The sequence below is a fragment of the Acipenser ruthenus genome, chromosome 3 (genome assembly GCF_902713425.1).
Source record: "Acipenser ruthenus chromosome 3, fAciRut3.2 maternal haplotype, whole genome shotgun sequence".
Lineage (NCBI taxonomy): Eukaryota > Metazoa > Chordata > Actinopteri > Acipenseriformes > Acipenseridae > Acipenser > Acipenser ruthenus.
The window spans coordinates 63,245,147-63,271,995 of NC_081191.1; the positions used below are offsets into that span (position 1 = coordinate 63,245,147).

The 26,849-nt window shown below is 39.0% G+C and overlaps 1 protein-coding gene across 1 annotated transcript in view; it reads right to left on the reverse strand.

Annotated features, from left to right (window-relative positions):
• The window catches only part of LOC117394325 (uncharacterized), a 178,398-nt gene that overhangs the window by 122,662 nt on the left and 28,887 nt on the right, over positions 1-26,849 (reverse strand). The window contains exons 2-4 of the mRNA XM_059014740.1: positions 15,318-15,384; positions 14,833-15,009; positions 5,047-5,148 (exon numbers count right to left, since the gene is read on the reverse strand). Of these exons, the coding sequence (XP_058870723.1) occupies positions 5,047-5,148; positions 14,833-15,009; positions 15,318-15,321 (283 nt within the window). The 5' untranslated portion in view covers positions 15,322-15,384. The remainder of the gene's footprint in view (positions 1-5,046; positions 5,149-14,832; positions 15,010-15,317; positions 15,385-26,849) is intronic.

A 26,849-nucleotide genomic window follows, 5' to 3' on the forward strand; every position in this document is an offset into this window, starting at 1 on the left:
CATTGTAAATCTATAACAAAATGTTAAATACTGTTTAAAGAATGTTTTTTTAGAGACTGTTCTTTGAGACAAATTGATAATCAGTATGTTAGATTGACAGTGCCGTGAAAGATGAAATTAAACATCTAAGCCCATCAAAAATGTGATTTTCAGTGCCTATAGTAAGTATTCACCCCCCTTGGATGTTTTCACAGTTTGTTGTGTTACTGTTGATGCATTTAAATGGGATTTTTTTCCCCTTTGATTTACACAACCTACTCAAGACTTTGAAGATGCAAGAGAATTTTTATTTGAAACAACAGTTAATGAAAAATAAAAAAAATGAAATGTCTTGGTTAGATAAGTATTCACCCCCCTGAGTCAATACTTGGTAGAACAACCTTTGGCAGCAATTACAGCTATGAGTCTCTACCAGGTTTGCACATCTGGATCGTGCAATATTCACCCATTGTTCTTGGCAAAATTGTTCAAGCTCTGTCAAGTTGGAGGGGGATCGTTGGTGGACAGCAATCTTCAAGTCTTGCATCAGATTCTCAATCGGATTCAAGTCCGGGCTTTGACTGGGCCACTCTACGACATTCACTTTCTTGTTTTTAAGCCACTCCAGTGTCACTTTGGCTGTGTACTTGGGGTCATTGTCCTGCTGAAAGGTGAATCTCCGGCCCAGTTTTAGGTCTTTTGCAGACTGAAGCAGGTTTTCCTCAAGGATTTGCCTGTATTTAGCTCCATCCATTTTGCCCTCTACCCTGACAAGCTTCCCAGTACCTGCCGATGAAAAGCATCCCCATAGCATGATGTTGCCACTACCGTGCTTCACAGTAGGGATGGTGTTACCTGGGTCATGTGCTGTGTTGGGTTTGCGCCAGACATAACGCTTTGCATTTAGGCCAAATAGTTCAATTTTTGTTTCATCGGACAACAGAATCTTTTGCCACATCTTTTCAGAGTCTCTCACATGCCTTTTTGCAAATTCCAAGCAGGATTTTACATGGGCTTTTTTCAGAAATGGCTTCCTTCTTGCCACTCTTCCATACAGGCCAGATTTGTGGAGTACCTGAGCTAATGTTGACACATGGACAGTTTCTTCCATCTCAGCCATGGAACGCTGTAGGTCTTTCAGAGTTGTCATTGGCCTCTTGCTGGCTTCTCTGACCAATGCCTTTCTTACCCGGCTGCTCAGTTTGGGAGGACGACCTGCTCTAAGCAGATTCTGGGTGTTGCCGTATACCTTCCGCTTCTTAATTTATTATTATTATTTATTTATTAGCAGACGCCCTTATCCAGGGCGACTTACAGTCGTAAACAAAAATACATTTCAATAATCACAGTACAAGTAATAATACAATTAAGAGCAAGATAAAAATACAATGACTTTGGTTCTAGCAAGTACAAGTATAACAAAATACCATTCAATAATGGAGCAGATAACAGTGTCAGTGATAGTTACATCGGGATATAATTAAATATAAAATACTACAGATTAAATAACACTTGTGACAGATTACAGTACTCTAAAGTACAGGATTAAATGCAATAAAATAGGGGGCAGACAAGATCAAGTAAAGCGCATTTAAGGAAGAGTGATAAGTGTCCAGAGGGAAAAGAGGAGTTCTACAGGTGCTGTCTGAAGAGGTGAGTCTTGAGGATGTGCCGGAAGGTGGTCAGGGACTTGGCAGTCCTGACATCTGTAGGAAGGTCATTCCACCACTGCGGGGCGAGGGTGGAGAAGGAGCAGGCTCTGGAGGCAGGGGAGCATAGAGGAGGTAGAGCTAGTCTTCTAGTGCAGGAGGAGCGGAGGTTGACTGGAGGTGTGGGGAGAGATGAGGGTCTGGAGGTAGCTGGGTGCAGTCTGGTCAAGGCATCTGTAGGCTAGTACAAGTCTTGAACTGGATGCGAGCGGTGATCGGGAGCCAGTGGACTGAGCGGAGCAGTGGAGTTGCGTGGGAGAAGCGAGGCAGAGAGAACACCAGGCGAGCAGCGGAGTTCTGGATGAGCTGGAGTGGACGTGTAGCGGACACAGGGAGGCCAGCCAGGAGGGAGTTGCAGTAGACTAGGCGGGAGTGTACCAGGGCCTGGACCAGGAGCTGGGTTGCGTAGTTGGTGAGGAAGGGTCGGATTCTTTGTATGTTGCTCAGGAAGAATCGGCAAGTGCGTGCCAGAGTGGAGATGTGCTTGGAATAAGAGAGGCTAATGATCGACTTGACTGTGCTCCAAGGGATATTCACTGCCTTTGAAATCTTTTTATACCCCTCCCCTAATCTGTGCCTTTCCACAACTTTATCCTGGAGTTGTTTTGAAAGGTCCTTGGTCTTCATGGTAGTATCTTTGCTTTGAATGCACTACCCAACTGTGGGACCTTACAGAGAGAGGTGTATTTAATATGAAATCATGTGAACCACTTTTATTGCACACAGATGGACTCCATTTAACTTATTGTGTGAATTATGAAGGCAATTGGTTGCACCTGAGCTTATTTAGGAGTGTCATAGCAAAGGGAGTGAATACTCATCTAATGAAGACTTTTTTTTTTCACACATTGACAGTGTTGAGTAGGTTGTGTAAATCAAAGGAAAAGAAAATCCCATTAAATGCATCAAGATTTCAGGTTGTAACACAACGAACTGTGAAAACGTCCAAGGGGGGTGAATACTTACTATAGGCACTGTAATTGTTTAAAATGGGATTGGAAATAATTCTTAGCAAAACATTACTTAAAACCATCCTTAAAGCTTTAATTTCTGAAGTCTGTACATTCTTCATTAAGATCCAATTGTCGGGCTCCCGAGTGGCGCATCCAGTAAAGGTGCTCCGCGTGGAGTGCAGGATGCGCCCTATAGTCTGGACATTGCTGGTTCGAGTCCAGGCTATTCCTTTGCCGACCGAGGACGGGAGCTCCCAGGGGGCGGCGCTCAATTGTCTAAACGCTGCCCGGGGGGAGGGAGGGCTAGGTCGGCCAGGGTGTCCTCGGCTCACCGCGCACCAGCAACCCCGTGGTCTGGCCGGGCGCCTGAGGGCTTGCCTGTAAGCTGCCCAGGGCTGCGTTGTCCTCTGACGCTGTAGCTTTGGGTGAATGCATGGTGAGTCTGCAGTGTGTAAAGAAGCGGGCAGCTGAAGGCACACGCTTCAGAGGACAGCGTGTGTTTGTCTTCGCCCTTCCTGAGTCAGCGCAGGGGTGGTAGCGGTGGGCTGAGCCTAAAAATAATTGGACATTACTAAAATTGGGGAGAAAAATAAAAATAATTGGCAACCACTAAATTTAAAAAAAAAAGATCCAGTTGTCAACAGGCTTGACACTAACACTTTTGTTCATTGACAGGGCAGTAATATACAATTTACATTCTCACTTTGTATTTTACAGTGTGCTGTGTGGCAAAGTGACAAATTAATTTGATAACATAGAGGTTTACATTTCCATACCAATTGCAATCAAATCCCTTTGTGTTTGTCTATATTGAATAAAAAAGTGTTATGTCCTTTGATCTAAACAGCACGTTTACTCAAATTAGAGTTCTTCTTTCTTCCTAATCTTAGTAATACTTTGCATATGAAGGACGATTTTGAAAACTGATCAGCTTAGGCAAATGCTTTTATATACAATTTTTGCTAAGATATAGATTGGTGTTTACACATTTGCATGTGCAACTGTATCCTTTCCATTGTATTAAACAGGTTCCTATGTGTGTGCATTATTGGTGAACTAGTGAAAATTGTTTTAGACAGCATAGCTCTGTCCTTTGTTTCCTACCATGATGTGTGTTCCATATATTGACCCAAATTACTGTTGAAAGTAAGTATTTAAAAATCAGAAGGGGTAAGGCAAACTTATTTGTAGAAAGATCTGCTTACAGGAATACTGAGTAAGTTTGTCTCATCAATACATAATAAGAATGCATAAATGCTATTACAAAAATGTAACATGAACCTTTTCCAAAATTCTGTTGTGTTATTCATGAAAACGTGTGTTATTCATGAAAATGTTCATGAATAACACACGTTAACATAAGAAAAAGCTTTGCAGAGCTTTAACACATAGATTGGATTTAGCTCACATTTTTACCTCCCAAACTTAAGCAACAGATGCCACCTAGCTACTGAACCCTGGAGGCAAAGGCCCAGCCTGGGAAGTCTCTGCCTGGGCTCGTTGGGTGCATGACCAGCAATGTTGCTAACTGTCCTCAGCCTCATTTTCTACACAGACCCCACTTGCGCACAAAGGTCAATGCACACCTCCCTGTGGGTCCAAGCCAAGACCGACAACTTGGCACAAGCAGGTTTTTAACCACCTCCCATGACTCTCCCTGCACCCTAAGCAGCCACAGTGACCACAATTTTGCTAACATTTCAAATATGAAATGTAATGTTGGCTACCTACAGTATTATTATAGAATGTAAAAAATATTTAACAAACACGACTACTACAGTGCTGGTGCACATGTGCACAAAAAGACTATTTGTTTACAATGTTAGTGTACTGTAAAACTGTACAAATCACATGCCATCAGTGGCACCAAAGTACAGCGGGTAGATTTAAATCTGCACTTCTTAATTCATACACGTTTATAACATTGTAACATATGTCTGTAAAATGACAGCTGAATTATTCTAAAATAAGCTACCTACATTATCCAAGGCTTTATGTTTTAATGGTATGCCTGATATTACTCTAAACGATAACTCCATAAATAGTATTAAAATGCTTTTCAATAATAACCAACATTTCATTATAACATTCATATTTTACTTAGCTCCCAAGAGCACATTTTTAATGGAGAGGGGGGTTGTAGATCTCACTATTCACTATTTTTTTTTTTTTGTCAGAGCTTGTGCTTTCTATAGCGGAATAAGTGCACACAGGTACTGCAACTGACCAACTGATTACTGACCTTCGTCAATGACAGTCAGCTCTGTGCCAATTTTAGTCCAGTCCCCTGTACGAGACATTATATTTACAAAGAAAGTCCCAAAAATGTAAATGATAGAGAATGAATGATCTTTTCACCTCATTTTAATGAACTGAGGAGAATATTATGACAAGAAATTGCATACTTAATTCCAAATCATCTTCTGTGCTGACCTCCATCCCATACTGCCTTGGGTTTATTTCCTCATCCATTGGTGGGTCAAAGTAATTTTGTCTGCGTTCATTTCCTGTGGAAAGTACATGAAGTGAGGGGTTATTGATTATTAAAAGCACATGAACTGAAATGTTAATTCTGAAATCAACACCAGTGCAGCACGCCACTCCTGCTACCTGATAAGCTTTACCTTCAGTTCTCACAGTTCCTGACCCTCCCGAGCACAAAGGCCTAAGTACCATGTTGCAAAAGGTCAGAAAAGGCAATCTTTTAAATATGATAGCCATATGTTACATCTCTTCAAAATAACTAACGAGAACATTTACAAGTTGAAGTACCTATGATTCAAAGACAATGCCCTCCAAGTGTAGGGTGTCACATGTAGCCAGGATAAAGTGAAAAGCAGACACCAAAAACCAGGTTCCAACCCCAATGGCATTAATGATAAGTACTGTCCTAGACTTCCTATTTAAACCCAGTCACAGCCCTGCTCTTTCTCTTGTGTTTGCTTTTTCCTCCTCCTCCTCACTTTTTTCATGTGCCGCGTGCCTCTATGTCAGTCCCCACTGGGGGGATAGTGAGTCTCACTTCCCTGACCCAGAGTTCCAGGAACTCCACAGGTTCTTCATGTGGTCAGAGGGAATCACCGGCCACACTATTCTTTCGCAGCTCATGCGCTATATCTTGCCTCAAGAAAGAAGGCTCTGTCTTACATCCTCCTTTATCCTCCCGGAACGTGGCCCTCATTCTCTTAGTGCTCAAGTCCCATAACTAACAATTATTTGTGTTGTTTCAGATTCTCTTTTCTTCTTTATGTTAAGGCTTCATATGAGCCGTTCCATCCTCTGATGGTCGAACTGGTCGGTAACTGGGACCCAGTCGCGAGACTCCGCCTCTAACGACTCTCTGAGAAGTATTTTCAGGGGCCCGGAGGATGATAGGGCCAGCCTCGACTCCAGAGTCCGACCCGTTCTTTTCTCTCTCCCCTGTTCTAGAGGCTGAGCCTCCAATCCTAAGTTGCAAAAACATTCCCTTCCTATCGCAGCCCTGGCTCCCACCCCATGAATTGACACTAATATTTACCTGGGTACTACACCAGCAACTGATATCCCTCTTACTACTACGCATATTTTTGTCTGTTGTTAGTACCTCAGTCATAATAATAATAATAATAATAATAATAATAATAATAATAATAATAATAATATTAACAACAACAACAATATAACATCTATAAAATAAAGGGTCATATTCATGAAAGGCGGTAATTTAAAATGTTTTACCGGGCAGTATTTAACATGTGATTTATAAAACTACTGCCTGGTTATTTTACCGGCCAGTAACGGGCTTGCTACTGATTGCTACAGAGGGATTTTATCTAACCAATTGTCGGAGGTATACAAAAGTGTCCCCTACTTAAGACGTCAACGGCATACACCGCCCTCCCTCAGTTTGCAAATACAGTCTGCGTCGCTTTATTGGGACGCCTCAGGAGAAGGAAAAATATCCCGAATAAGCTGCTGTCCCAATTAAACGAGAGGCAGTTGAGATGACCTTAGTCACATTTGTTTGATTCTTAATGAAAAGAAAAAGTAATCACATCACATTATGATTAAATGTTAAATACATAATATAAAATGTTTTTTTTTATTCCTAAACAAAATTAAATCGCATCTGCGTTGTTGACACGCCAACTTTCTTTGCAACAGCAGCCTGAGAAGTCACAGGAGACTCCTCCTTCTTCAAGAGTTCAAAGTGGTTTATGCAAGTCACAGCGTAATCACGTACTCACTGCACTGTGCTACGCGACCTGCCTTGCTCTGAAAAGCAATCTCCATTCATCATTTGAAAATACTGTATCCCAATTAAATGAAGTGAAGTCCCAATTAAACAACATAAATAGCATTGGGAAGAGCCGTCTCCCAGAGTCGTATCCCATTTAAGCAGCAATCCTGATTATCAATATCTCGATTAGGCGGCAACAACTGTACCTGCACAATCCATTCAAATGCAATACATACAATAACATCTTAAATCTGTTTCTCATATAGTACACATTACCATACAAATATTATGTACAAAGAAACTACAAAATGATACCGCAAAAGTCTACCGGAAGCCATAATAGTGGTACAGTATTTCACATTAGATTTCACAATATCATTTTTTTATTTTTGTCAGTTTTTTTTAAAGTACAGTATATGGAATACTACAAAGCGGTATGTAATCCAATATGTTTACATAACATTATTCAGCATGTTTCATTCAACTTAATGAAGCAAAATTAGTTCATTCTATAGGGTGATGAAAAACTTTTAGCCATAGCTGTAAATAGTAAACACATGTACGTGTTGGGGGGCTTAATAAAATATAAATTACATAATTTACTTTAAAATGACTTGAGCTGCCTTTATCGGTAGATGGAATGCTATGAAAAATATGCAAAGCTACATAGGCTAGCTTTCTGCGCATGGCATTGATGGATATATAGGAAATGTTTTTTTTTTGTTTATTTTACCTGCAAAACTCACCAATGTCATAATCCTAATCATGCATTGAGTTAATACGCATTAATACCGGGACAGCCTTGTTTCTAGCAGTTCAACACTTCAGTACATGTTAGCTCTCCAAAAAGGTGAATAATTGTGCTGTTAAATCAATACCTCGAATCACATCAACACAGAGCATGTGGCAGCTCAAATCTGCGGAATCTTCTTACTCTTCTGGGAGGATCATGTTCCACGATATCTCCCTCCTCTTGATGCACAGTCCACACAAGCACACCAAGCCTGCATTTTCTTAGAGCAACAAATAGGCTACAAACTTGATTTATGTTTTCCAACCAGTAAGTAGCCTATCCTGTTCCGACAAGTTAACAATGCAATTTAATGTATGCGTTACAAATTTTTAAAAAATCCTTAAATTACATAATTATTGGATAATTAAACATAGACATTTTATTATTACTATTGACGTACGCAGAAAAAACGCAGAAATTATGCTAGGAAATGATATCGTTAAGATACATCTCCTTCTCTGCCTGGTCTGAGGCACGTGTTAGTTATGATGCCGACAAGGGTCAATTAACAGCACAATACAGATTTATGAATCAGACGAATAATATGCTAACGAGAAAGTTGGTCTCTAAGGGCACATTATTCTAACGTTGCGAAGAGTGATGTTTTTTGACGGTAAATGGCGTTTATGCATCATGCCATGAAATACTGTCATGTTAAACACTGTTACTGGCACTTTAAATGAGATGGTGAGTTTTATAAATACGGGCCAAAGTGTTTAACTGTTATTTCATTGTACAAGGCAATACTTTAATGTAGGGTACAGTAGTATTTTTTTTACTTTTGTTTTACCGCTGTCAGTCGAGTTACTGTTTTCTTTTTCCATGTTTCTATGAGTGTGTGTGTGATGTCAGAGTTCCATTGTTTTTGGTTTTGGGTACGTTATGCACAGATGAAAAATAAAAATACTGAAACATGATTCAGATAAATTGAAATTTCAGGATTGGCTGAAAAAAGTGATTGAGTTAAAGGATCTGAAATGCACCTTTTCAATTCAAGTGCTATTCCCATTTCTATTTTTATTAAATTAGTACATTACGCATGGGATACATTATGGAACTGGGAGTCAAGAATGAAAAAGAAATATTGGGTGAAGTATTTTTCACTTTGAGCTTTGGTCTTTGTTTCTGTATAACCACAGGCTAATTAACACTGGGAACAAATAAAATGGAAAGGAGAAAGAACTTTAGTCGTCAGGGTGGACTATTTGTCATAATTCACAGCCTACAAAAAATACATAGCATATCACTTACTCATAATTTACAAATATTGGAAGGAAGGGTAATATTCCACTACTTATAAGATCTTACATATATATTTAATAAGAACAAGAATGTATCTGAGTTCAAGAAAATTGTATTCTCTAAAGATAAAGAATTCAACTGATTTAGATTATAATTAAAATGAGTTTACTGGTCTGAAAAGTACTGGCCAGATTTGTTGTCTAGCCAAGCTGTTCTCGGAACTGTATTAGAAAAAGAAAAAAAAAACATTACATTGAAAGGCTTGAAAAAAAATGTAAGACTGTTCTTTGTAGGGGACAAAAAAATAACACTACACTAAAAAGGTTTGAAAGAGAAAACGTATCTCTGTAGGTGGAATATATAACAACATGCATTAATGCATTAATGTTCAGTAGTTTCAGAACAAACCCACAGACATAGAATATAAGTTTAAAGATTGTATTTATGATAATGCAAATGCAAGGAATGCAAGGTATGTGAAGGTTGACTGGAAAAACAACTTGGCATCGAACCTGCTTGGTTTGAGGGACCACTAACTGGTCGTTTGGACGAGGCAGGAGACCCCCAAAATATCCGAGCAGGTCCCAATGCCACAGGATATATTTAAGTATTGAGTTGAGCGAAAGCCTTTTTAAGAACGTTGACGTCAGTTCTGATATATAATTGATATGCTTCTGATGACCACCGACCGAGTTGTTTGATGAGGTGATCTGGAATTCCGCAACGGGAGGCCGATGAAGCTGCTCTTATTCGAAAACAATGACCTCAGTAGTTCTCTGCTGGAAACCCCGATCTGAACAGGCTGAGTAGTTCTCTGCTGAAACCCTGATCTGAACAGGATCTGGCAGAGGTGAAAGATAAGCCAGTGGCGGGTGATGATAGTTCTGTTTTCATTTACAAACAAGGGATCTGAACTTGAAGCATCTTGCCACAGACAAATTTGATGAAAAGGAGAGAGGGATTCGTAAGGACTTATTATTGAAATAATAAAGTCAAGGAGCCTTTCCTTTCTTGATCGGTTTTGCTCTTTTTTAAAAGGAAGGTCAGAGTATCATTTTAGAGAATAGATAAGTCATTGATGCATGGATGAATGAGAGCGTTGAACTGGCAAGAGGAAGCAGTGAATTCTGAACATCTTAAGAACCCGAAAAAGCCAGAAGAAATCCGCTTCAGTTTTTATCTAAAATGTTAGAATGGTAACTGGAACAAAAAGTGTGTATGCAGTGAATGAGTATATCTACTGTAATGGACAAACAAGGCTTAGATGTGAAAGCTTCAGTACGTTGGAAACTTTTGAGAAGTAAAGAAATTTGACAATCAGAGAGAGCGGGGCTAAGGGAACCAAATATTATTCTTAAAATGTTACATTGCTTAAATATGCATTTATATGGAAAGAAATGATTAGGTGATTGTTATACATGACAATCAATGCAATTCTTTCTCTAACAGATTTTCGCTGTACGCAAATGTTGGTACTAGTTTGGCAAATTAAAGGTTCTTTTCATGCATGAAAAGGGTCAAAACATACCTGCGTACAGCTACTGGGGATGAGAGATTGAGCGATCTTTTGGTTATTGTGAGCTAACCTGACAAGCAAAATGCATTAGACATACAAATAGTACAGGCTGGTGTTGACAAACTTGCCAAGATGAAGCGAGATGCCACTCCGTTTTATTTTACTTTGTTCGTGATTATCTGTGTAAACATGTTATTTAAAACTTTGCCACATAGTTCTACTTTTGACATTTACAGGAATGTGGTGCTTTATTTAGCAGTTTGTGTTCATTGGTTTATATTTGATACAATGTGTCATTCTTTGTGGAAAGCAGGTGAAATGTTTCAAACTTAACTTGAGGTTGTAAGCATGTATCAAATCTGGTTCGATGTATTCAGATGGATGCTCGTAGAAATTGAATGCCTGATGTGACCACTTTAATGGAAGAAGCTCGTTTATGAGAGTTTTTGAGGTAGGTTAAAAAGATGCAGTGACTGAAACAGCAAACAATTCAAAAGGAATGTTAAAACTTGTATGGAACTTTTCCAGGCTGAAAAGTCTGTCTGTAGCATGCGAGGTGAGATGCTGAGTGAGGCTATTTCCTGCATTTGTAGGATAAGGGGATAGATTGTATGATTTACAGAAATGTTAGGTCTGAAAAGGGAGGAATCGGGGATGGGTATGGATCCGCTTCTGGAGCCAAGAGTCTGAATTTCTGAAATTGAAAACAAGAAAGTGCGTCAGCAATCTGCTTCATGTAGCCTTGAATGTGATCTGCTCTTAATATGAATTGATGGCAAACTGCTAACCAAGTGATTCTTCTGAAAATGTTCATGATGGATAGAGGACGAACAGACTCTTTTAATAATTTTAGCAGTAGCTAAATTGTCTGGAGTGGATGAAGAAAGATTTTTTAGCCCAGGAAGACCCCCAAAGAAATATAGCTACTGCAACTGGGTGCATTTTGTACAACGTAGATGACTGATCGGAATTAGGAATAAATTTAAACTCTTCAGGTCAAGAAGCAGCAAACCATTTTTTCTAAGTACCCTCCGAAACCATGGGAAGGAGCAGCGTTAGTAAACTCTTGTTAGTAAGAGAGTTTCCATAGTCACGATTATTCATGACAAGAATCAATGGTAATAGAATGGAAGAGAGAATTAACAAATGAGGCAAGCTGAAGATTATATAAATGCACAACCCTGTAGAGTAGGCTATAGCTCAGCTGAAAACCCATTAGATAAACTGTGATTTTGAGTCGTGGCTGAAGATTTGGGTCAACGGGCATACTGTTTGGGAGTGATCGTCTCCACAATGGCTGCAGATGTGAAGGAACTGCAAGAAGAAAACAAACAAGCTATGTTGTTAAAACTATTACAGACTTGTCAACCCCCTGAAAATATAATGGGGCGGCCATAGCTATCTTTGGGACTGGAGGGAGCAAAGAAAATTAATGGAGTATTCATTTTACGGTTAGGTACAGATGTAACTGAAGGGGGAGAAGAAAAAGAAATGATCTGGGAGCATGTTATGGTACAGTGAGAAGATGAGCCACATATGTAACAGGAAGAGCACGTAAACCAGTGAAGAAACAGCAAAATAAATCCTGATCTAGAGCGCCCCAAAACAAGCGCTGACTCCACTGTTGAAGACTGGCTGCAGCTTTCCTGAAAAGCTTTGAGATAGTCGTAAAATGTAGTCCCACCAAAATGAACAGTAAGGTCAAAGATAATTTTGATGTAATCGTCTAACTCACGACGCCTGTTGGGGTAAAAACCTCACAAATTATGTCTCTGAAATGACTAAATGCAATGATGAACTCGGAAATAGTATGTGGATTTGAGAATGACAGAGAGTTCTCCCCAATCAACTGTTCTGTTGCTAATGTTATCTAGTGAATTAATGAGCAAAGACTAAATTGATATCGGCAACAGAAAGTATTTGCTGGCAGAGAGAGAGAGAGAGGCAGGCCTTGGATTGAAGATTAGAGTGTTATCAGGGGAAGGCAGTAGAACAGCGGACGCTGTATTGTTGACTGTGGGGGCCACCTGGATGCTCACATTGGATGAATAGACACCTGATACACTGGGGTTCCCAGGTGATCTGCAGGGGCCTGTTGGATGCTTACTAGATTCACTAGTTGAATTATTCCGGCTTGTTGTATTGATAATACATAAGGGCATGTGTGGTCCAAAAGAAAGGGGCATGTAACCGGGAGGTCCCTGGTTCAAATCCCAGCTCATTCACTGACTCGTTGTGTGACCCTGAGCAAGTCACTGAACCTCCTTGTGCTCCATCTTTCAGTGAGATGCTGTTGTAAGTGACTCTGCAGCTGATACATAGTTCTCTGTAAGATGACTTGGGTAAAGGCGTCTGCTAAATAAACAATATTACAAATAATAATAATAATAGTAGCTTTTCCATACTGGACAGGGCTGCTGGGATGTTAACGGAACTGAACCAATTGTCTGAGAGGACAGGAGCAGCAGTAGTATTGGCTGTGATGATAAATGACTCACGTGTCTTACTGCGGCTGGAGAATGAACTGTTGGTTTACATACTCCAAAATGGCCGCACCCAGGCTGCCATCGGCTGAGGGTGTTGTACTGCATCTAGTTACTAGAGATCGGCGATTTGTGATGACGTCATTACTGTAGCAACTGGAATCAGGATGTGTTGATTGAAGACAGGTAGATAGAAAATAACTTTTCTTTGTGGGCAGATGAAGGGAATGGAATGTTCTTTTCATTGAGGCAGTTTTTTTTAATGTTTTGAAATAGTTAATCTCTTAATGTCAGGAACTGCTGTTTTGCAAAGGGGGAGACGAGAGCTGCGGCAAACTGGAGTAGACGGCTGGGCTGAAGAATGCTGGATTTGTGCAGAGCCGGGATTCCGGTTTCTGTTGTGTAGTTGCAAGATGAAGTTGGGATGACAACTGATCGTGGCTGACGATGAGGAGAAACCAAAGCTGGAGTCTGAGGAGAAGCCGGAGTCAAGGTTGACACTGTTCTGGTGAAAGGGCAAACAGATCATCATCCGAAGACTGATCTGTAATTCCTTTCATGATGAATGTGAATGAATCAAACGCAAGAGAGAGTTACGTGGGTATTTATACATTTTGATAGGTTACAATTAGATGACGTAATGCAAAGGGGCCGTCCTACATCCCAACAGCATTATTGTATGTGCATGTGTTTAGTTTTAATTCCCTTTGTATACAGTACATTGCATAAAAAGGCTTATTGTTCATTTATGTTCTTAAACAATGGCATAATAAAATAATTATTACTTTGTAAATGTTTCTTTATTTTAATTTTGTTTCATATTGTTGTTTTATATTTAACCATGTAAGAAATGTGTTGGAATTGTTGAAATTTTAACCCACAACATGAATTTCAAATATGTACGCTATCCTCTGGTAGAAAAAAAGTCCTATATTTTGTCTAATTGATGTTCTTAAACTGGTCGAGGGCTGTATTTTCATTTTCAGAACCTATACATTTACTGATACCATACATTAACTGTTAAATTCATATTTGGCAGCTTTATATTGTAGACACAGTTTTAATGATTATGCAGTATCAGCTCTGAGGTTATAGAACACATTTTCATGTATGCATTTGCATAATGTTTGCAGCCCTAAAGATCCCTACTTTAAATCATATCTTTGATTTACCTACATAGTCTGGCTGTCTTCTGGTGTTTTACTTACTTAATACAATTTCCATTGACCTGTTTTTACTAGCAGAATAAAAATTAATTTACAGCTGTATGAAGTACAACTCTTAAAAGGAAAATTGGATATCACTGTTAGTACTAGAAACATTTATGAAAGATATTCCACTGATTTATGAAAAAGCTCCTGTATAACATTAGCCATGAGCTGGTATAAATGAAAAGGCATTAAGCTAATAAACTATTGACAGCTAGAATCTTTTAAAAACATATTGTTGAACTAAACCTGTACATTTCCATAACTTAACTAGTTCATTTTTGTTTTAACTTCATCGTTTCAACTTAAAAAGACAGTTAACAAAATAAAGTTAACACAATTGTGCTTTGTGCATTGCATTTAATAATCTATCTAAAGGCTTTTAAATAACAATAAACATAAACTACATTTTTAGTAATCCTTAAAAAAAAGTGATTCAGGTGTATTTTAACAAATGGTACCGTATCATAATTCCACATTACTGAATAGTATTGCTGTGACCAATGTATTATCCTGAACTGCTACCAGGCTGTGTGCATGGAATGTGTGTATGTAATATTTAAGGATGTAAAAGGGCTCCCAATTTGATGACACTTCACAATCTAAGTTATAGGGTAACTTGTTAGGACGTGCTAGCTGGAATGTAAGTTCAGGCCTTGGAATGCAAGGGTTAGATCAGAAACAAAACTACTGTCACTCAGTTTGAGGTTAATCAAAAATGAAGCTTCACCTCTTGGTTCAGCATGGGCTTGCAGCCCATTTTTTTGTTGGTGAGCTGCAAGGCTGCTATCTTGCCTGTCATGTTTAATTTCTTTTCCTTCTGAAGCCTGATAAGCTGAAAGGTCTGTCTTGCTGATGTTAAAAGCAGGATTTTCAATGCCTTCTGCTGCAGCTCGCTCTTCTTCCCCTGCAAAACAACAAGAAGGTCAGGACAGCACATTATACCAAAGTACATTTCAATGACAGTCAGAAAATTCCTTCTAGTGATTCCTTTTACCAAAAATACCCAAGCGCATCCTCCTCGGATGTCAGTAAAACACAATTAGGTTAAAATTAAATCTGAATCTCAGGAAAAAAAGAAGAATAAATGATTAAAATAATTACAAATTGTGCCCTGACAAGCAAGAGCAAAATTTAGCCCAAAGCCATTTGTCTGTAATTAGTTAATTAATCCTTACACAAATTATGAGCAATAACTCATCAAGCAAGGCTCACCCATCAGAAATTCAGCCGACTTGGATTTCTTCTGCTTAGTTTGCTTCAGAGCCTTCTGCTGGAACTTCTGGAGGGAAATTGTTAAATGAATAAATTAGCTGCAGAATGAAGATCATCATTCATGATCCGCAACTAACGCAGTATTTTAAATATGGGACAACACTGAAATGTCATTTAATTTACATCTCCGCTAAAGGGGTCAAGCACTAATTCAACAACAGGAGTGGTTTTATCATAAATAGATAAGAAACGTTGACGGGAATGCGTAATGAAGGTCACATTAAAATACTTTCTGTGTTTCTTATTTGTTATTAATGCCAAATAATACCTCACCCTTCAAATTAATGTTGTTATGCTTTTTGTTATGCTTTTTTGAAGAGGATTTTCAAAACAGTGAGAACAATTTCTCATCTAAAGTGTCATGCATTTATTTTAATGCACGTCTGTCCCAAGACGCACATTTTTAATTATAAAAATACTGAATATGAAATATGGTAAAAATGGTTATCAAAGAAAAAAAAGTAATGGTTATAAAAGCACAAATATTCTATGATCTGCTTATAGTCCTTTAAGTAAAATATATATAACCAATTCAGCACCAGTGCATGAAGAAAATCTTTCTTACTGGCCCCTTTGTTGCAGGATGTTTATATAAAACAAAGAAATAAGTCATTAAGATGAATATACTTTCACTGTGAAGGTAATTTTAACCCAATTTTGATACTGAATTCCAGTGCATGAGAGTAGATGTTAAAACTTCATGCTGATTTGAACTCAGCTCTCGCAAAGATAAGCCCCAACTAAAACTAAGTAAACTAATGTGATCTATTTGCGTCTCCATCCATTTGCGTTTCCTTCCATGTGATGATGTAGATATCCTTCTGCCTGGTGTTGATGGCTGAAGTGTAATGCTGGCTCCAGGGATCAGCTTATTTTGCCTCCCCAGCACATCAGCACACACAACGGCTGTGATGCTGGTTCCGGGGATCAACCACAGTGTGGTCTCCCCAGTGCATCAGCATGACAACTGTCTGGATTGAGCTAAGCAGGGTACATCTCCGGGGTCTTCAAGTGGGCACCTTCAATACTCTGTGTTTCGTCGACTAGCCCACGACACCTCAAGATGGATCGACGGTGATTCTAGTATCCCAGCATCACCTCCCTCTGTCCCCCACTCAACTCAACCCAGCTTACTTATCTGTACATCAGCATTTCTTTCTTTCTATTGTGCTTGAGATCCCCAATCAGAATCTTTCGGTCTCAACCACAGCCAGTTGCTGCTCCTCTCTGCTGCTTCAGATAAGTTTTTCACTGTGCGACACAACTCTTGGCCACTGAATCCAACATCTCTGAGAAACTGGGTTGTAGAGTGTGCCACAAATCCTCGACAACCGACCTCCACTGGGAAAACTCGGACTCTCCATCCTCGCTGTTTCACTTCAGCGGCTAGTTGAGCATACCACAGTTTCTTCCTCTTGTATGCCTCATCTAGAGCATCCTCCCATGGCACTGTTAACTCTACCAAGTGAAAAAGGCGTGCCTATCCAGACCACAAGACAATATCTGGTCAAAGGTTAGTGGTGGAAATCTCGGGTTGAAAAATAAGCCGTTGACCAACATCTGCCAGCATTTTCCAGTCTCTAGCAGCTTCCAGTTGTCCTGGGCCAGGCTTGGTTTTAACACCTTATCTTGGTGATTGCTCTCCTAGGTGGAGGAATGTTGTCTTTTGTGCGTAATGTTTTGATGGAACTGGTGGCAACTTATTGGTCATGTTACGCTTGTCTTCCAATGCTAAGGCCAAACATCGCAGCACCTGGTCATGGCGCCAAGTAAACCGTCCTTGGCTAAGACCAACCATACATCCTGTCAAAATGTACCTTAATCCTTTGTGGTCCTATGTCGGACCTGGTCCGACATCGCAATTTTCCCTTTCCAGTCCAATGTCGGACCCTGTCCGACATCATCAAAAAGACGTAAAAAACAGGTCTCTAGTCGTTTTTTCTCCGGAAAAAGCTGAGAAAACCATTCAATGGCCGAGTGAGACCGATAGGAGCCGAGGGAAGCCGAAAAAATAAATAAATAAGGGGCGTATCTCATGAATACTGATAGACCCGACACCACATAGATAACACGGACATAAACAAACAAGATAGCTGCTTCCGCATCCAGCGCTCAAAGAATATCACAGACATTTGCAGAGCTTTTTTTAGATGTTATAGTAATAAAATAACGAATTGGATCGCATTATTGAGGAGTTTGGTGATAAAACGAGTGATCAAGAGATGATTTATCGGTATGTACTATTATTAAGAGTTATTTGAAAAATATAGTGAACGAGGGGTGGGGCAGTGCTGGAGATGCAGTACTGAGTGTCCTGTTGATATGCAGTGCTTTTTAAACCTGTTTTACTATGAAAAAAAAACTTTTAAACAGCGCGTCTAAAATCATGATCGCGTCTAAAACATGATTGAAAACATTAATATAACATTAAACTTTCTTCCAGTTTTCAACACAGGTGCTGCCTCCCTTAAGGATTTGTTGCGTGACTCTACTAATGTCATTTCCAGTCAGACCTTAGCGTACTTAAACTCATCGGTTAGAGCGGAGACTGGTAGCTGCAGTATTCCTTTACCATAAATTCCCACTCTGCTGAGGCAGCGTGGAACTCCCAACCATTTCCTGATGTATGAACTGATTAAAATTTCCAGCTTCTCTACGGTTGTCAAAGAAACCTTGTACACAGTCAGTGGCCACAGCAGCCTTGGCAGTAGACCAGACTGAAAGCACCAGAGTTTTAGTTTGCCAGGTAAAGCGCTGCTGTCTATGCTCTTCAACCCTTGCACTTCTCTCACATGAACTGTGTCCTTTAGGTCCCCATCATACCATTTCCCCAGACTTTTCACAGGCTTCTCAGACACTGCTGGTATTGCCTCACCATTAATGTAGAACCTTTTATCTACTACTTTACCTTTAATTAGAGAGATGCTCCTTGAGTTAGTCTATTTAGTGTTGTCAATATCAATGTTTTCAATCATTGATATACACCACAACAAAGGGCCTAATACACCTAATGGCTACTGAATAAGTGAAAACAACCTCAGCTGAATATCTTTATCTTTTTGCAGCCCATGGTCCTAATGCATGTATTTGATATAGCAAGACTGAGCACAGCAACAAGACACAAGATAGTTATACTGCATCAGCAAGGTCTCTCCCAGGCAGAAATTTCAAGGCAGACAGGGGTTTCCAGATGTGCTGTCCAAGCTCTTTTGAAGAAGCACAAAGAAACGGGCAACGTTGAGGACCGTAGACGCAGTGGTCGGCCAAGGAAACTTACTGCAGCAGATGAAAGACACATCATGCTTACTTCCCTTCGCAATCGGAAGATGTCCAGCAGCGCCATCAGCTCAGAATTGGCAGAAAACAGTGGGACCCTGGTACACCCATCTACTGTCCGGAGAAGTCTGGTCAGAAGTGGCCTTCATGGAAGACTTGCGGCCAAAAAGCCATACCTCCGACGTGGAAACAAGGCCAAGCGCCAACTATGCACGAAAACACAGGAACTGGGGTGCAGAAAAATGGCAGCAGGTGCTCTGGACTGATGAGTCAAAATTTGAAATATTTGGCTGTAGTAGAAGGCAGTTTGTTCGCCGAAGGGCTGGACAGCGGTACACAAATGAGTGTCTGCAGGCAACAGTGAAGCATGGTGGAGGTTCCTTGCAAGTTTGGGGCTGCATTTCTGCAAATGGAGTTGGGGATTTGGTCAGAATTAATGGTCTCCTCAATGCTGAGAAGTACAGGCAGATACTTATCCATCATGCAATACCATCAGGGAGGCATCTGATTGGCCCCAAATTTATTCTGCAGCATGACAACGACCCCAAACATACAGCGAAAGTCATTAAGAACTATCTTCAGCGTAAAGAAGAACAAGGAGTCCTGGAAGTGATGGTATGGCCCCCACAGAGCCCTGATCTCAACATCATCGAGTCTGTCTGGGATTACATGAAGAGAGAGAAGCAACTGAGGCTGCCTAAATCCACAGAAGATCTGTGGTTAGTTCTCCAAGATGTATGGGCCAACCTACCTGCCAAGTTCCTTCAAAAACTGTGTGCAAGTGTACCTAGAAGAATTGATGCTGTTTTGGAGGCAAAGGGTGGTCACACCAAATATTGATTTGATGTAGATTTTTCTTCTGTTCACTCACTTTGCATTTTGTTAATTGATAAATATAAACTATTAACATGTCTATTTTTGAAAGCATTCTTACTTTACAGCATTTTTTCACACCTGCCTAAAACTTTTGCACAGTACTGTGTATATATATATATATATATATATATATATATATATATATATATATATATATATATATATATTAACAACCCAACCCCTACTTGGACTTTCAGTAAATTAATTAAAGGGACAACATAAATCACTCAAAGTGTGACACATTACATTATACAGAACATTTCAGAACAACTTTTAATGTAAAGGTGTCATGCAAACAGGTTCAACTCCTTCTAAGGAACAAATAAAAGCTGTTTTAAAAACAGGATTATCCTTCCCAGCATTCAATGCAAACTGTCAGGTTGTTCTAAGGTTGTCCTTGCACCACCCCAACATACAAAAGAAAAAAACTCACTTGAGTAACCTGTTTATTCTATGTAGTCCTGTACGTATACACATTGTTCTCATTTTTGTTTTTCTTGACAATAAATAACATCCTCAATTAACCTTCTGATACACACAGTAGTTCAAAACTATTTTCTGATACAATTATGTAGCAGATGAAATGAGTACACAGAACTCTGGATCTGTGAAGTTTTAGTGACACATACAGTGCCTATAGAAAGTCTACACCCCCTTGAACTTTTTTCACATTTTGTTGTGTCAGTGCCTCAGAGTTTCATGCATTTAAATGAGGATTTTTTTCCACTTATCTATGCACCATACTCCACACTGTTAAGGAGAAAAAAGTTTTTATTGAGAAAAATTATATATTAAAAATACAAAACTGAAAGATCATAATTGGATAAGTCTCCACCCACCTGAGTTAATACTTGGTGGAAGCACCTTTGGCAGCAATTACAGCTGTGAGTCTGTTGGGATAACTTTGCACACCTAGATTTGTCAATATTTGACCATTCTTCATTACAAAACTGTTCAAGCTCTGTCAAGTTCCTTGGGGAGCATTGATGGACAGCAATCTTCAAGTCATGCCACAAATTTTCCATTGGATTTAGGTCGGGCCTCTGACTGGGCCACTCAAGGACATTTACGTTTTTGTTCCTTAGCCACTCCAGTGTAGCTTTGGCTGTGTGCTTTGGGTCGTTGTCATGTTGAAAGGTGAACTTCCGTCCCAGTTTCATCTTTCTTGCAGAGGGCAGCAGGTTTTCCTCAAGGACTTCTCTGTACTTTGCTCCATTCATTTTCCCTTCTATCCTGACAAGTGCCCCAGTCCCTGCCGATGAGAAACATCCACATAACATGATGCTGCCACCACCATGCTTCACAGTAGGGATGGTGTTCTTTGGGTGATGCGCTGTGTTGGGTTTGCGTCAAACATAACGCTTTGCATTTAGGCCAAAAAGTGACATTTTAGTTTCGTCAGAACACAAAACTTTGCCACATGGCTACATAATCTCCTGAATTTTTTTGCATACTTCAAACGGGATTCAAGGTGGGCTTTCTTGAGTGATGGCTTCCTTCTTGCCACCCTACCATACAGGCCAGATTTGTGAAGTGCTTGGGATATAGGTAGCAGTGTGGAGTAGTGGTTAGGGCTCTGGACTCTTGACCGGAGGGTTGTGGGTTCAATCCCCAGTGGGGGACACTGCAAGGTACTTTACCTAGATTGCTCCAGTAAAAACCCAACTGTATAAATGGGTAATTGTATGTAAAATAATGTGATATCTGTATAATGTGAAATAATGTATAATGTGATATCTTGTAACAATTGTAAGTCGCCCTGGATAAGGGCGTCTGCTAAGAAATAAATAATAATAATAATAATAATAATAATATTGTTGCACACTGCATGCACACTTTGACCAGTCTTGGCCATAAAAGCCTGTAGCTCTTGCAAAATTGCCATTGGCCTCTTGGTAGCCTCTCTGATCAGTCTCCTTCTTGCAACGTCATCCAGTTTGGAGGGGCGGCCTGATCTAGGCAGGGTCTTAGTGGTGCCATACACCTTCCACTTCTTAATAATCATCTTGACTGTGCTCCAAGGGATATTCAAGGCCTTTGATATTTTTTTATACCCATCCCCTGATCTGTGCCTGTCAACAACTTTGTCCCGGAGGTCTTTTGAAAGCGCCTTGGTGCTCATGGTTGAGTCTGCTTTGAAATGCACTACCCAGCAGAGGGAACCTACAGGAACTGCTGAATTTATCCTGAAATCATGTGAATCAGAATTCAGTTTTTATTTTTAATTAATTTTCTACAAATTTCTAGAGTATTTTTTTCACTTGGAAGTTGTGGAGTAGGATGTATAGATAAATGAAAAAAAAAACGATTTTAATGCATTTTAATTCCAGGCTATAAGGCAACAAAAGGTGAACATTTTGAAAGGGGGTGTAGACTTTCTATAGGCACTGTACATTAAACTTACAGACTGAATAGCATATAGAAAACAGTACACATCAGAACTAAATTATATATATATATATCTATATATATATAAACTGATGCCCCCAAATGAAGATTAAAAAAGGATTTCATCAAGGAGATACAATTTCCCCCAAACTCTTCACGGCCTCCCTAGAAGACATTTTCAAAACACTGTATTGGGAAAATAAGGGGCTGAAGATCAATGGAGCCTACTTGAATCACCTACGATTTGCTAACGACATCCTCATATTTACAACATGCCCAGAAGAATTACGAACAATACAAGAACTACACAAGGCTAGCATCAAAGCGGGTTTGAAAATTAACCTGAAGAAGACTCAAGTCATGTTCAATAAATATACCACTCCACAGGCAATTGAAGTTAATGGGATCAAGCTTGAATAAGTCAATAACTGCATATACTTAGGACAGTTAGTTTCGACAACAGAGAACCAAATGTGTGAAATGGGCTGGAGTGCTTTTGGAAGATTAAGCATGGTTCTGAAAGGAAAACTTCCCTTATGCCTCAAGAGGAAAGTCTTCAACCAATGTGTGCTGCCAATGCTAACTTACGTATGCAAAACCAGGACCTTCAATGCAAAACTGACTCAAAAATTACAAACGACTCAACGGAGTATGGAAAGATGCATGCTGGGAATAACAAGAAGTGACAGGAAAATGAAGGAATGGATAAGAGTGCAAACAAAACTATGCAATATTATTATAAGAGTGAAAAAACTGAAATGGCAGTGGGCCGGACATGTAGTAAGAAGAACAGCCCATCGCTGGACCAAGGAGATACTAGACTGGATCCCAAGAGATATAAAGCGACCAAGAAGAAGACCTCCAGGAAGACGGCAAGATGAAATTAGGAAACATGCCAGATGAGGGACACAGCAGACAGGCTTTTGTGGAAGAATCTTGGGGAGGCCTTCATCCAGCAGTGGATTGAAAAAGGCCGACGTAGACGAGGATGATGCACAATGAAAACGCAACAGTCTAAGTTTTACATCAATAGCTCATTGGGCACATACATAATGTTATTTACATTTTAAATAGTGAACAGATAGGTTTGTTGATTGTTTGAGTAGTATTGTTCCCTGGGATAACAAAATACTGAGCTCAAGTCATGTGATTTCGTAAAAACCCCAGGTGCTCAGTGTTTGGTATTTGAGTTGAGTTTATTGCCAAAATGAGTTGATTAAGAATCTGTATAAATAGCCATTTGAAAAGTCATGATTTTAACCTCTTTGCTTCCAAGGGTAGTTGCCACCTCCCTGGTCACAGGAATTCTACAATTTTTGCAATACATTCCTTTAATCACGATTACTATATCCGCCTTTTAGTGTATCCAAGCAAATCTATATAGCGTTTTGTTCAACACACACTGAACTTTCCTTGTGTGGATATCTGGTAAGATGACCAAAATATTGAGCCGTAAGTGTAAAAAAACAAACAAAAAAAAAAGGTAACTTCATACATTATCATCTCGGTTTTGTGATTGTGCCTGTTAATTCATAAGGCAATGTTGAAAGCTATATATTGCTGAATTTGTCTTTCAACATGCTTCAATGGGTTTCTAATTTACAAAAAGCACATCTGTAACCACAATATACAACGAACAAACCAAAAGTAAAAAAAGGCTAAAAACACACACACACAAACAAGCGTAGGTCACTGAAATACAATAAATCTCCTCCAAATACCTCCAAATAATTACAGATAAATGACATAGGTAAGGAAGATTTCTATTAGATTATAAATGGTTACTAATAAAAAAGGTTTCCAACTGCAGTAACCGGAAACAAGTTTTTCTGTAGCTACAGGAAATGCAACGAACAAAAATATGTTGTTGGTAGTTATAAAAAAAGAATAGAAAAATACTGTATTCAACTTGGCGCTGCAACGTTTATTTTAAATTAGGGCAGCAATTATACGAGGGCGGCCTTTATTAATACTATGCTTTACAAACGCTGCAATATTTTATTACATGATTTAAGGCATTTTAGAAGTGGTACTGTGAGAGGCTGTAATCTGCAGCAATATTCTCTTGTGTGTTTTGGGGGCTTGAATACAGTACATTTACTGACAGTTAAAGAGAGCCTATTAGGTGGGAGTTGGGAGGTCAGGGGAGTACTGTACCAGCGAATCAAGAGTGTGTATTGGTTGCTATGGGGAGGGACAAGAAGAGGAGAGACAACGGTAGTTGAGTGTGATGCAGGTTTTTCTTAACGAAGAATATTAACTCTGAATATCGGTTTGATTTCTGTTGAAACTAAAATATATCCGACTCGGTTATTATTTTTTTCTCACTGTAATTTACCTGCTTGTTTGTAATTTCTCTGTAAGAGAAACCAAAACTAAATCTTCTCATAGATAGTAAGCACGTTTTTTTTTTTTATAAAATTTTAAAAGGACTGAGTAAAATTCCATTTGAATAAAAAACAAAACAACTAAACCCCCTACAAGAAGATATCTTCGGTCAACTTTCGTATATCACTTAGAGTGACCGGCAAAGCTCTAATTTCCTCTGAGCTTTCACCATCCAAGCTGAGGATGTGGTAAACAGACAGCCCTTGTTTATCCCCTGCTGTGCTGGGGATAAGTTCAAGTTCAATTGTGGTAAAGGAAAGAAAAAAAGAAACTGAGGAAAAAACTCGCAAAAGTATAAAATACAGGGAATATATCACACATATAAATGTCAATTGTGGAAAACAAAATTGATATAACGTATTGCTATATATACAGAAGACTTTTTAAAAGTTAAGCAACGAACATCAGTCTTAACCACTCCTTGTCTCACCACAGAAACTACAACAACAGAGCTCTCTAGTCACGCCTCCCAAACCTTTTTCTCACGCTTTTTCATACCATCCCATGGTTCATTTGCTACAGGAATGGGTCCTAATCATGGCAAGATTTTTTAAATGGTAAAAAAAGACAGTAGCTTTTCAGGGCACCTTGAAGAGTTGGACGTACCAGGAACATCCTAAGGGCATTTTAGCGACATATTTTTAGGACGTACTAGGTATGTCCTAAGGGCACTGAAGTGGTTAATTAACGCAAAAACAGCGAAAGGTACAACCATGCCCCGCTTTCGTAATGAAGATCGCCTGGTTGTTATCGGCATGATTGAAGACGGGCTGTCTGTGAGAGTACAATGTTGAGATCTTGCCATGGCCAGCTTTTTCTCCTATAGAACATCTGTGGGACCAAATCGCCAGTGCCATCCACAGGACCAGCCAACCTTCACCAGCTGGCTGCAGCTGCACAGGAAGGGTGGAGGAACATCCCACAGTCCTGGAGTCAACGCTGCCAGGACTGTGTTAATGCTCAGGGAGGTCATACCCGATACTAACTTTGTAATGTTTTCATTCTGACAGTGTGTTATGTTTCATGCTGAAAACTTATCATGATTCTTTGATCTGTATTTTTGTTCACATCTTCTGTGATTTTGTTTGATATCTATGTTTAAAATATTTGATTAATTCCATTAGACCTGAGTGTTGCATTTCTTTTGTGCATCAGTATATGTGTGTGTGTGTAATTTCACCTTCTTTTAAAAAACAATATTATGCTTTTATGCTATTAAATACACTGCTGTAAAACAAGTGTTGTTTTTGCAGTGGTTTGTCTTTTAGTCTGAGATCTAAAATGGCTAAATGTTTTAATCTTTAAATTGCTGATATTCAGTGCAATATGTTTTGAAATGTATCTAGGATATAACATCTTCATCAAAATGATTGCTCAACTAAATTGTGTTTTTAATTCCAAATGAGAATTCAATTAAAAGAGGTGAAGACATATTTCGAATTCAAAAGAAGAGTTTTGTAAATCTGTTTTTCCATTCACAGAGCCCTTAAGCTAGACATTCATTTATACTACAAAGATTAATGGGTATCTAATTGTAACTTATTTAAAAACGATTTTCTTTTCACTGCTTTCCAATCAATTTCACCGAGTTACACTTAACAGTAAGACTTTACCACTCACAACATGTTTAGTTGCTCATGGGTTCAAAGGAAACCAAAAGTTAATTATTTCTCTTTTCATATCTTTTCTCAGACTAATTTCCTTAGCATTCTCTGCTTTACACATGAGCCTTTTAAATTTTCTTATAATTTAGTTATTGAACTGACAGTAAACGAACTACTACTCGCCTGTTTTAATAATTCTATCTGTCTTCACTAAACTACAATGAGATATGCATGTATGCAAATATTTTTATCGTAATTATTATTCAGTCTCTCTGCATCGTTAAAGCAAAAACTGAAAATGTAGCTCAAAACATTCAACAGTATTTCAAAGGAGATGACATCTGACCACAACTATTCAAATGGTCATTTATGCAGGCACTTTTTTGAAAATGTTTTTCAATTAATTTCTTCAGATAAAAGGGAATATGTCTTTCTTCATTGCTTCATTTAAAAATACTTCTGCTCTTAAAATGGGTCACTACAGACTGATAATGAGCAAATTATCTCTACATAACCCTGTAGAATTGAATGCAAAATGAAATGTGAACTGTATCAGCCATGAACTACAGCCACATTTTAAAATGTTGGGCAGTTGTGAGGGATTATAACACTACCATAAGGGTTACTGTATGAAAAGGGAAACTCTTCTTGACATGACTTCATTAAAGATAAATATATTAAAATAGCAGTGCTAATTCTGAGTTATGTGCCAAGTAATTCCAGTGAAATAAAATCATTGAATGCAAAATAGAAAAGCCTTGAATTAATTTGGTTGTCATCTTAACACATACACTTTGTGATGAATTCCTCCCCCTTTTCCCATAATCTGCACATAAAATGCTTACTTTGTAGCAAAAAAACCTCATTTATAACTGGTGTCAAGTAAAATCTATGAAGTTTTTAAAAGAATGTGATTGTTGTCAAAAGGAATTGGGTACAA